Source organism: Octopus bimaculoides, chromosome 11 (assembly GCF_046866305.1).
Source record: "Octopus bimaculoides isolate indiv1 chromosome 11, ASM4686630v1, whole genome shotgun sequence".
NCBI lineage: Eukaryota > Metazoa > Mollusca > Cephalopoda > Octopoda > Octopodidae > Octopus > Octopus bimaculoides.
In genome coordinates, this window is record NC_142938.1 from 44,489,665 (window position 1) to 44,501,770 (window position 12,106).

The 12,106-nt window shown below is 39.0% G+C and overlaps 1 protein-coding gene across 3 annotated transcripts in view; it reads left to right on the forward strand.

The window, feature by feature from the left end:
• LOC106873166 (galactosylgalactosylxylosylprotein 3-beta-glucuronosyltransferase 1) overlaps window positions 1–12,106 on the forward strand; it is a 63,064-nt gene that overhangs the window by 34,320 nt on the left and 16,638 nt on the right. Inside the window, exons 1-2 of one of the 3 annotated variants that reach the window (XM_014920395.3) lie at window positions 4,245–5,637; window positions 11,152–11,267. In XM_014920395.3, the coding sequence (XP_014775881.1) occupies window positions 11,168–11,267 (100 nt within the window). In that variant the 5' untranslated portion in view covers window positions 4,245–5,637; window positions 11,152–11,167. Of the gene's footprint in view, window positions 1–4,244; window positions 5,638–11,151; window positions 11,268–12,106 lie in introns of those variants that run through there. The other 2 variants (XM_089359928.1, XM_052971763.2) reach the window with 2 other exon arrangements.

The window sequence follows — 12,106 nt, forward strand, 5'->3', positions numbered from 1 at the left end:
GACAAGTTTTCCTGAAAAAAAAAAAAAAAAAGCAAAGGAAGGAAAAGGAAGTATATGGGTCTGGACAACTTTTAAATAATACACAGTACTCATATGACATCATTTATTAACCCTCAGACATCATAGTGCAGAAATGAGACAATCCTACATACAGAAAAATAATAACACTTAACCCATGATTACAATACAAAGAATTTCTTAAGTATTTTTCAGTGGGTGGCCACAAATGCACACTGATTTTTTAAAATCTTTTCATCCTTTTATACAAACTTGGTGAGGGTGATTTCTTCATATTGCCAATGATTTGAACATGTCTGTTAAACCTTTTGCTATCGACTTGCCTTAGAACAACCCTGGTTCTATGATGCAAACTTCCTGTGTTCTAAACACCAGCTTAATAATCCTTTCTACTATAGGCACAAGGCCTGAAATTTTGTGGAGTGGGGACTAGTTGATAACATCGACCCCAGTACTCAACTGGTACTTAATTTATTGACCCAGAAAGGATGAAAAGCAAAATCAACCTCAGTAGAATTTGAACTCAGAATGTAACAACGGACGAAATGCCGCTAAGCATTTTGCACAGCGTGCTGACGATTCTGCCAGCTCACCACCTACACCAGCTTATTAACGACAGTTATTTTACTAAATTCTACCAGGATGTCGTCTATATAGAAATTGGTCAAATTTTTTTACCTTGTCCACCTTTCCCAAGATAGATTTGAGCATTGTTGCCATGATCTTTGGTGCAGAATTCAACCTGAAACCCAGCTCAGTCAGACAGTATATTTGGCCCTTATAATGCACCAGCTGATATTGCCATAATTTCTCACTCACATGGAGCTGCAGATATGCCAACTTCAAGTTGACAATTGTTGCAGCCCTCATCAACTGTCTCCATTCTTGCATTGTTTCTCTGCAGTTATCAGTAACCTCACCGTCCATGTGGCACATTGCATAGCCAGTCAGCTCTTGAAAGTCCAGTACTGACTTGACCGTAACTTTGTTGGCTGTACCACTGCCATGAGTGGCAGCACTTCACTCTTCACTTCCTCCTTCCACAGGATTAGGATACCTTCTCTGATCCATCTATCTATGTCTCCTTCGAACTCGCTCCTGGCATCTCCTTTCAAGGTATGCTGATAACAGCTTAGCCTGTACAGCAATATCGAGGGTCTCCTTTCCAGCACCACTCAACAGTTCACTGCTGACTGTTGATCACTACCTGAAAATGTTCAACTTCAATGGTGTAAGCGGTATAATTCTCCCCAGGGTTCAGCCCACTCTCATTGCAGACTCACAGTGCATGATGCCCCTGCGCCACTAAATGAAACCATGTCTCCACTAACAACGACACCTCCTAGACAGTTGATAGTGTCCATGTCCATCACCACATCAATTCCATCTACCACATGGTTGATCACAGTTACTCACAGCCTTAGTGTTGTGTCCTCCACTTGCTGCTACCCTTACATCTAATTTCAATACTGTCAACCACCCTAATACTACTCACCCCTTCCACTTTTTAGTTACCTTTGGGGTCATGAGAGACGTTGAACAACCTATATTCACAAGGGTTTTGAATGCCTTTCCTCCAACCAGTATTTCAACTATAGGCAGCAACCTTATGAGAGACTCTACTTGCTTGCAAGGGAAGTTTGAGAGGTAGCAACGTCTTTGTGGCCTTTTCCCTGGTTGCAGTTTCAAGCTACATGCTCTGTCCACTTGCACTGGTAGCAAATGGGTTCGGACTTCATCTCCTTGCTGTCCCTTGCCATGTGTGGTCCCTGGCACTTGAAACACTGGCCCATAAATGGTTGTGGAAACTCCAAGGTGGCTTTTCTCTCCTCATTCTTCGTCAGTTGTCATATGACACCATGGGCTTCTGTAGCTGCCATTACTACTGCATTCTGCCCAATGTTTTGCATCGACACACGGGTTTGTGCAACAAGTTCACTCATCAACATCTCACTGCTCGGCAGTTGTTGCAGCCACACTGATATGCCGTCAGGGGAACCATTTACAAAAGCTAACCATGCTGGCTGCATACATGTCCACTTGTTCTCCTGTCCACTTGACCTTTCCTAGTTTGGTGAATACAGTATATGATCCTCCTGTAAATGCTTCCTTTAAGTGCTGTTCAATCTTCTCTGTATCCACCTGGCCTGTTTCGTCTATTTTGAGGTACAGTGCCAATGCATTTCCCTCCAGATACAGAACCATGAGACCTGCTACATCTTCAATGCTTTACAACTTGACCACCACTTTGATCTTCTGAATCCATGTGGTAACATGTCCCTTGCCAAAGAAAGGTCTGATGGAATCACTTACTGATCCTTATTTCTGCTGACATATCATGGAAGACGACAGAAAAAGAAAATACAGGAAGGTTGAAATAGCTTATAGTATGAACAAAGTGCAATTCACCTACTTCTCAGGTTACCTCAGGTCAACTGTTCAACTGAGTTATATCTGAAAAATGTCCTACATGCTAACCTACCACTAGAACCTAATAGCAAAATTCCCTCTCTAGCTTATACGTCCACACACGTCCATCTGCCACTGCTGTTCCAAAACAAAGAGACCCACACTGGTCCTTTGTCTGCCCACCTGACCTCCTTCCCCCCACCCCAGTTGGGCCCCTCAGCCATCGACATCACTGACCCTTTCCTCATGGCTCACCTCATCTCCACAGTGTATATATATATATATATATATACATACAGGAGTTGGACAAAATAATGGAAACACCTTAAAATTTCAAACAAATTTATTTTAATATGGGGTAGGACCGCCTTTGGCAGTAATTACAGCTTGAATTCTATGAGGTATGGACTTGCACAAAGTTTGAATTGTTTCCAAAGGAATTTTTGCCCCTTCTTCAGCTAAAACAGTCTCCAGTTCTTGTAGTGATGATGGTGGAGGATATCGACTCCTTTCCTGTTTTTCTAAAATGTACCGTAAATGTTCAATAATATTGAGATCTGGGAACTGTGGTGGCCAGATAAGATGTTCAATTTCACTAGAATGTTCCTCGTGCCATTCAGTAACAACTTTAGCTGTGTGAATTGGTGCATTATCATCCTGAAAGATTGCGGTTCCCTCCAGAAAAGTTCCACAACCATAGGATGAATTTGATCAGATAAAATGCTTAAATAATCTTGACTATTAATTCTGCCATGAAGGGAAACCATTGGGCCAGCAGATTTCCAAGATATAGCCCCGCCAGATCATTACAGATCTTCCTCCATGTTTAACAGTTGAAAGAAGGCACTCTAGGTCAAATGCTTCTTTTGGCTGTCTCCACACATATACTCGGCTAGTGGTTGGAAATAGGGTAAAGGATGACTCGTCCAAGAAAATAACATTCTTCCACTGCTCTAGGGACCAATTCTGTAGGTTTTTGCTTTACTCTAAATGCTTTGCAACGTTTGTTTTTGAAAGTAGTGGTTTTCTGATTGCAGCTCTCCCGTGAAATCCGGCTTTGTGCAGCTCCCGGTGAACAGTTTTTGTGAAAACTGGGTTCTTCAGGTGGTCATTAAGCACTGCAGAAATTTTTGGAGCTGTACTTTTGTGATCCTTTCAAACAATTCGCGTAAGAGACCAATGGTCCCTATCTGAAACTTTTGGTTTTCTTCCGGAGTTTTATTTCAACGAGGAGGTTTTTCACATCTTTCTCAAAGGCTGTCATTACTTTTGAGACAGTACTTATTGATACACCAAACCTTTCGGCTGTTTTCGTTACGCTAGCGCCTGCCATACGAGCACTAACAATTTGACCTCTTTGAAAGTCTGATAGATCTGTCATTTTAATAAATTTTAATTACCTTTCTCTGATGATATCTGAAAAGAAACAGCAATTTTAGCAAAACATATTAAGCAACACTAATAATAAATCAAAAAACATAAAAATAAACAAGTTTTTGACACTTTTATAGATATTTCAAAATTATGATGCTATGTGTTTCCATTATTTTGTCCAACCCTTGTATATATATATATATATATATATATATGCAAGCTCTGCATAGCTGAGCAAGCTGAGATACTTAAAGATTCTCTGAAACCTGGGTCGCTGAATACTCACCAAGAAATCTTAACACAATGCATCCATTTCAAGCGCTACCTGCTGGAAACGTAGAATTCCCCATTCATTGACTAAGCCCAGAAAAATCCTTACGATCCATTAGCCGGTCAAGGAATAGATTCCTTATTTCCCCTTTCGAAATAGCTGGTCTAGGGGAGATAACTCGTCCTCACTAATGCCAGACATTTTATTCTCTGATGATCATTTGACCAATGACCGTGACAACTTTTCATCTTCAAGAGGTGAAGAGTTAAATTTGTCTTCGGACTAGAGTCTGATGAGTCATCCACAAAGCTACGGCCTTCATTGATGCAAAACCATTGGTCACTCGGTTACATACATACACACCAAATGATTCTTATTTTACTTGCATCTAGTTAGTCGTATGTCACTGACCATCCACGTGTATTTGTTGTCATTTGGCGTTATTATGTAAACAAAGAAATCGTGTGTGCGTACCTAACATAAATCCTAGGAAGTTACTCTGTAGCAAAATTGGGACTTCGGTCTAATTACATTACCCCAGAGTGCATTATTCGGATATTTGGTTTCTAGTTACGCTGTCCACAACCCTAACCGTTCGGTCTTTTCAGACAGTGCATTCATTCTGTTTGTAGTGCATAAATGTAACAGATACACAATTCTTGCATGAAATTCAATGCTGTTAGCTGTGTTTGAAACACTCACGAGTAGATTCTTGCAGTAAACGTTACCTAAAACTAAACCTTGCAGTTTTTTTCCATCCTTGTTCACAACAAACCATAGATTGGCTCGCGAGTGAGGCTAATTGCAGATATCCAGGGAAAAGGAATGAGGTAGAGAGAGAGAGAGAGTGTGTGTGTGCGTGCATGCGCGCGCGTATGTGTGGGGGTGTGAGAGCGCGCACGCACACACACGCACACATTTATATACATACAAATATATACGTACATACCTACATATATATGTGTGTGTGTGTATATATAAAAACATACAGTTTATATTCATTTAAAAGAAGAAAAAGGGAGATAGGGAAGTTAATTGTTAATTATCAACAGCAAATTGGTCATCTTCACTTACAACCGTTTCTATTAATACTCAATAAACATTAAATTTACATTTATGCGGCATGAGCATAATATCATCAGATGGAAAAGATGTACTTTTGGATGGTATATGTGTGTTTGTAAATTCATATTAGCAGAGTCTGCTAAAACAAACACACACACACACACGTACGTATGTATGTATGTACATCAACAAATCATATTAAGCTGTCTGGAAGCTATAAATGATAGCATAAAATATTTTGGGTTAAAAAAGCCGAGTTAGGAAAGTAGTCGAAAGCTACCAATCTAGCTAGGAATGTTAAAAATGGCAAATTAGATTAAGTAGTCCTAGGTAATGTTTGCCTAAACATAGAGCTGGATCGCCTTTTGACCATAAGTCTGTTCAATCAGAGCTAAATAACAAACCCGAATTTGGACAAAAAATGAGGAAATGTATTTATTCGAAACCAGTTTTCATTGACACCGTATATTTCTGGTTTGCTATGTCACCACCGATTCCAGGTATGCTTATTTACTGTTTTGAGAAAATAAATAGGGTTTTTTTTCTTTCTAATTTTATCATTCTTACATCATATTTGCCCTAAATATTCTTGTTTTGCGTCGTTTTTAAATTCTGAATTGGAAATCGTAATTTCACGTGCATTATTTTTTTGGAACAACTTCGTAACGTGTATCATCTGTGTATCGCTTTCGAAAATGTGTCTTTATCATTTTATCTATCTATCTATCGATCGATTGATCACTGTTTATCTGTCTGTCTTTTCTTTCACCAAATGTCTACAAAACTGATTGTAACTAGTGTTCTTTGTTATGTGGATTTGACAATCTATTTGTCAGTCTCTCTTTGTCACTCTTCTTTCTTTCTTTTTCCCTTCTCTCTCTCTCTTTCCTCATACGTGTGTGTATGTGATATATATATATATATATATATATATATAATGTATATTATGGGACCTAGTGCGGTCCCTGGCCTTGCCACATCCTGTCAAGCCGTCCAATCCATATCATCATGGAAAACGGACGTTAAATGATGATGATGATGATAATAATGACGATATATATATATATATACACTCACAGATGCACACACGAGATGTCAAGACAAGGCTAGACACCCAAGCACACGCGCACGCACACATATACGTATGTATGTATGCGTATGTTTATATGTATATTTCCGTGAACCAAATCCATTCACAAAGCTTTGGTCAGCCCTAAGCTATAATGAAAGGCATTTACCTAATGTTCCATGCTGTGGGACTGAACCCGAAGCCACATGGTTAGGAAACAAGCTTCTTAACCACACTGCCTCGCCTGCAACCTATCAACAGTATGTCATCTCTCTTGTCCTTTTCCTGTATATTACTGCCCCTTACTCCCCTAACTCACACCTAGCCCCTCTGCCCCACTCATTCCTAATTACCGCTTACTTTGAAGAGCCACCCTGACCCCTCATCACCAACTCCACCCAATCATTCCTACTCTCATTTCTAAAATTCTACTGCTAGAAGTCTCTCTCTCTCTCTCTCTCCCTCTCTCTCTCTCTCTCTCTCTCTCCCTCTCTCTCTCTCTCTCTCTCGCCTGTTGCCTAGCATAAAGTTGTTCCCTTTGGGGTTCATAATCTTGCAAGCTGCATGACAACCTCACTAGTGCTAGTAGCATAAAAAAGGTCCCCAGTACACTTTGTAAAATGGTTGGTATTAGGAAAGACATCCAGTCATAGAAACCATACAAAGTAGACACTGGAGTGCAAAGCAGTCATCATTGACTCCATCTGATCCTGTCAAATCATCCAACACATGCCAGTATTGTACATGGACATTAAATGATGATGTTAATGATATATATATATATATATAACATCATCACTATAATTCTGTATGGCTCAGACAATGTTTATTGAGGCAGGTGCCCTTCCTGTCTCTAACCCTTATATGTTTCCAAGCAAGATATTTCTCCATGCCCACACATCTTTTTGCAGAATATTAGAAATGAAAGAGTCATTTACATTTGTCAAATTTGGGTCAGTTTGTCTTCATGACATGTTCTGTTGATCTCACTCGATGAACCCGCCTTTGACTTCGATGACAGCCTCCAAGCAACCTCAGAACTGGCCACAGGCTTTCGTCACTGTCTCCCATTTTAGGTCCCTGAATGCCCTAGTTATCCTGACCCTCAGCTTGTCCTTTGTGTTGCTGTTGGATTTGTTGGTCTCTCATTCCACTTCACTCCACACAAAGAAGTCAAGGGGGTTGTACTCAGGTGAGTTGGGAGGCCAAATGTCAGGTACTGTGTGATCAAAGAAATTCTCCAACAGCCAGGCCTGGGTCTTCCAGCTAGTGTGGCAGGGCACAGAGTCTTGTTACATATACAGCCTCCCTGCAGCTAACTCAGTTGATCCAAAGCTTCACCACTTCACTCAGAACATGGATGTAGCCATTGGTGTTCAATCTGAGGCTCTCAGGGAAGAAGTGGAGTGGCATAACATCACCTTGTTGCTAACAACACCAAAGACCATGGTTGTCGCTGGAAATTTCGTCTGCATGACTCTGGTCACATCCTTGGGTGAGACCATGAGCTGCCTGTTATTCTGCAAGTTGACGTTCTGGTCTTAGCAGAAATTCTCGTTGGAAAAGAACCACTTTATATCTGGCCCCAGTGGGTGTGTCAACTTGTTAATCAGCTTCTTGGTGTGCTTGAGTTGCTTTTCTTGCATCACCTTGGACAGAAATTGTCCCTCCCTCCCCTTGTATGAAAAGTAGAGAATGTCTCCATGCACCACCAGCCTGATGAGTTTTTCATCCACAACCCTTTCTCCTGTGCGATAGAATGCATTGACTTGCTGGGATCATTGTTGGTGATCTCTGGGTTTCACCGACAAATTCCAGTGTTCTGATGTTAACTGATCATTGAACATGGGATTTCTTCTCTACTGCCACTTCGTATTTGAATCCTGAATCTTCCAACTCCTTTCTGACCTTTTCCACCATCCTTCTGCTGATGTTGAGGAAGTCTCAAATCTCCTTGTTTCTCCTTCTCGCATGGATTCCAAGAAAGACTCCATGCCTCTTCTACAAATTGTGGTAGGGTGGGGTGTCAAAATATTCCAGAGTCAATTATTCTGCAAAAAAGTAAAGCAAAAATAGTTATTGTTTTTAAGAAGAAAAAATACCAACAAGAATTTTTTAAAATATGCATAAGATTAGCAGTTGAAAATTGTAAACAAATACTATCTGCATCTTGTACATGCATGTGTGTGTGTTTGTGAGGGGAGGGTGAGTTGAGGAAGATGTTGGAAGTAAAGGGATCAAATTGGATTCAGCAGAAGACCTGAAAAATGGTGCATTGGAAGGGTGAGGTGGAGGGGTGGTAGGTGAGCAGGAAATGGAGGAAGGTAGTGGTGGCCAGAGCAAGGAGAGAGAGTGGATGCACAGTCAACAGATCAGGCAAGGGCGAGGTCAGTTTGGATAATGGAGGGTGGGGTATTCCTATTGGGTAGAGTATTCCTGTTGGGTGAAGTGGTGAGCCATGAGTTGGGAGTTGGGACTGTCTTGAAATCATGATCGTCACTACAGAGTCAGTTGGGAGAGAGGAACTGAGAGTAAGAGATGGACAGTTTGGTATGGTTAGGGTGGGAGGAGGAGAAGTTGATGTAAGAGTATGAGTCTGTGGGTTTGTAGTGGATGGAGGTGGTAAGAGAGAAGTGGTGGAGAGTAACAGAAATGTCACATTTTTTTCAGCATACCTTGACCATCTCAGACACATTTTTCTTTCTCTCCATCTTTTATCTCTCCTCATCTTTGTATTGTTTTTATTTTTTGACTATGTATATTATATGTGTATGTGTGTGAGTGCATGCGTGTATGTGTGTGTTTAGGCACAGGTGTGATTGTGTGGTAAGAAGCTTGCTTCCCAACTACATGATTCTGGGTTCAGTCAAACTGCATGGTTTGTTGTGCAAGTATCTTCTACTATAGCCTCTGGCTGACCAAACCCTTGTGAGTGTATTTGGTGGATGGAAACTGAAAGAAGCCCATTGTACATGTATATATATATATATATATATATATATATATATATATATATGTGTGTGTATGTATATATCTATGAGCGTGTGTGTCTCCACCACTGCTTGACAACCAGTGTTGGTGTGTTTATGTCCCCACAACTTAGCAGTTCAACAAAAGAGACCGATAGAATTAATACCAGGCTTGAAAAACATAAGTCCTGGAGTCAGCCCCGGTATGACCACTGTGTAATGACTGAAACAAGTAGAAGATAAATGATAAACAATATATATATATATATATATATATATATATATATATATATATATATATATATATATATATATATATATATATATATATATATATATATATATATATATACGCAGTAAAAATCACACCAATAATACAAGTAAAATTATGAGGTAAAGACAAGACAAACAAAGAATGCAGATTACACAAGCATGTCCCTGAAAAGTATAGAAATGTAAAGCAAAAAAAAAAACATGGTAGAGAATCTTATGCTTTGAGTGGTACTCTTTATCAAAGAGAAGAAAAAGAATTAAGAGGCAAGAGAAAGAGAAAATGTATGATACTGAATATAAGACATCTGCTTATATGGCAGTGCTGTGCTGGAATATGTATCAAGCAATCAAATAGAAGACTGGACTGATTCAATTACCTCTAAATTTTCCCTGCATATATTGTCCTTGAAACTAACTAAATGGCATCTGTTGTTATTATTAAGATCAGCTTTATTTGTCATTGTCATTGTTATCTCCACCTTAGTGAAGGCAGAGGTATTGTTTTCAGTCGTGTTTGTTTGTTCATTTGTCCATGGACAAGATATCTCAAGAACTGCTGGATGGATTCAGATGAAACTTTCAGGGATGTTAGGCCTCATGACTGGCACAAACTGATTAGATTTTGGGATGGATCCAGTTCCAGGCAAGGATTCTGGACTACTTTCCTGTTTTTTTTTTATTTAATTTATGAGTGTGGGTGGGTTCATTTTTACTATTTTCGTTTGTGAGAGCAGTTGAGTTTATTTCAGATATTCTCATTTAAAAAATCATCTCTGACTAATCGTTGAGAGGACTTTGGTGTTGCCTTGGTGGAGGTTTGTACTCTCAGTGCTCTTGTTCAGATTAATATCATTCTCATTATCATTTTGAAGACTGCTGTTTTTCTTAATTCTTCTTTACCTACTTACCTAGTGATCAAGTCAGGGACTTAACAAGAGTTTTCACCACCTAGGAGTAAAGACACTTTGACACACCTACCTTAATTAGCAAGTATGATAGGCCAGTGGAAATTTCTATTTCCTGATGTCTTTTTGGATGCACAGGGTATTTGCAAATGTCATGCATGCACTCACACATACGCACATGCACACACACATATGTACATGTGTGTGTAGGTAAATCAAAAATGAAAACAACTAAAAACAAAAACAACAGTCAAAAGGGTGTACACGTGAATGTATTAGGTTGAGTTCAGTTTAAGATGAAAAAAAGATGAGGATTGAATTCAGTTTAAGATGAAAAAATGATGTGATGTTTTGAGCATGGCTCTTCATCAGAAAGAGGAAAGAGAAAAGTTCTGGAGAGAAGGAAAAGAATAGTCCAAAAAAAATCACATGGTCGTTACATGGCTGAAGTGACCAGATTATAGAGGAAGAGAGAGAGAGAGAGAGAAAGATTGAAAGATTCTCATCAGTCTCAGCCAACAACTAATGAAGTTGTGATTAGTTAAAGGCTTTTTTCAACACAACCCATTCTTAACAACAGAATTCACAGTGTTGGTTGCTTTGGGTAACAAAGTAAAAGCTAAAATCTTATTCAGCTGCTTACATGTCCCTTTCACCAGAAAGAATTCAGTTGGTTGAAGACCAATGGAAAATTCACAATCACTAAAATATATTGATGAAAGGTTTTTATCATTTAATTCATCATTGATGTTTTTTGTTTGTTTTTTCTCCTTTTCAAGTGAAATCTTATCGTTTCAGGTCCATTTTCTCAATTATGTCTTCATATTATGAGTTAAAAAACAGACGATTTATAATCAGATGTATGCTCTTATTTGGTTTGTCTACATGCATAGGATCATCTCTTTTAGGTCTGAGTAAGTTCATCTTATTTACATTCTATTGTTTTCTCATGCTGTATTTATTTGTCAATAATATGCACTTGTGTATGATACATATTATGTAAGGCTATGAAATCCTAGTAAAAATATCATGCATTGAATTTTCTAAAATGAAGTGTTTGGTCAGATTTATTAAAATCTGACCAAAAGTTCATGTAAACTAAATAAAACAAAAACCAAATTTGAAAGTGTTATATCACATGTTCGGATGGCGTGCCTTCGCCAATAATGTACCTCTACTCAACTACCGAACTCTCACTTCCGACGATTTGACTCAATAGAACTCAACGTCTAGTCCACTCATGGATCCAGCTTGCTCTACGCGATGCTTCTATGACTAGCTATCACGTCCACTATTTATACGTATTGGACTAGCCTACTTATTGTCTGGGAGCATCCACACAACAGAAAGTGACCTCTGAACTTTACCAGTTAAAAGTGAACTTTTAACTTTACTTTCAAACTTGAAATTACTACCATCAGCCTTCATTACAGAAAGATATAAAGAACAATATAGAATGTAAATGCTTTCATTAAATTCATGGGATGTAGTAATGGAGGCTGGGGTACATATATTTATATCTGGACCTTTGCCCAGTTGTACCTGTTAAGTCACCATTACTCACCCACCTTCTTATCTATTCAATATCCTTTCATTACTCTACCATTCCTACTATCACTGTACCATGCCATCTGTGAAATGAGAGGAAAATATTAGATCTGTCTGTATTCAATCCCCTTCCTCTAACTCTATATCCTATTCTTCTCTCCACTATCTTTCTGAATCATGATGCTTAAGTAAGGTGTGAATCTGA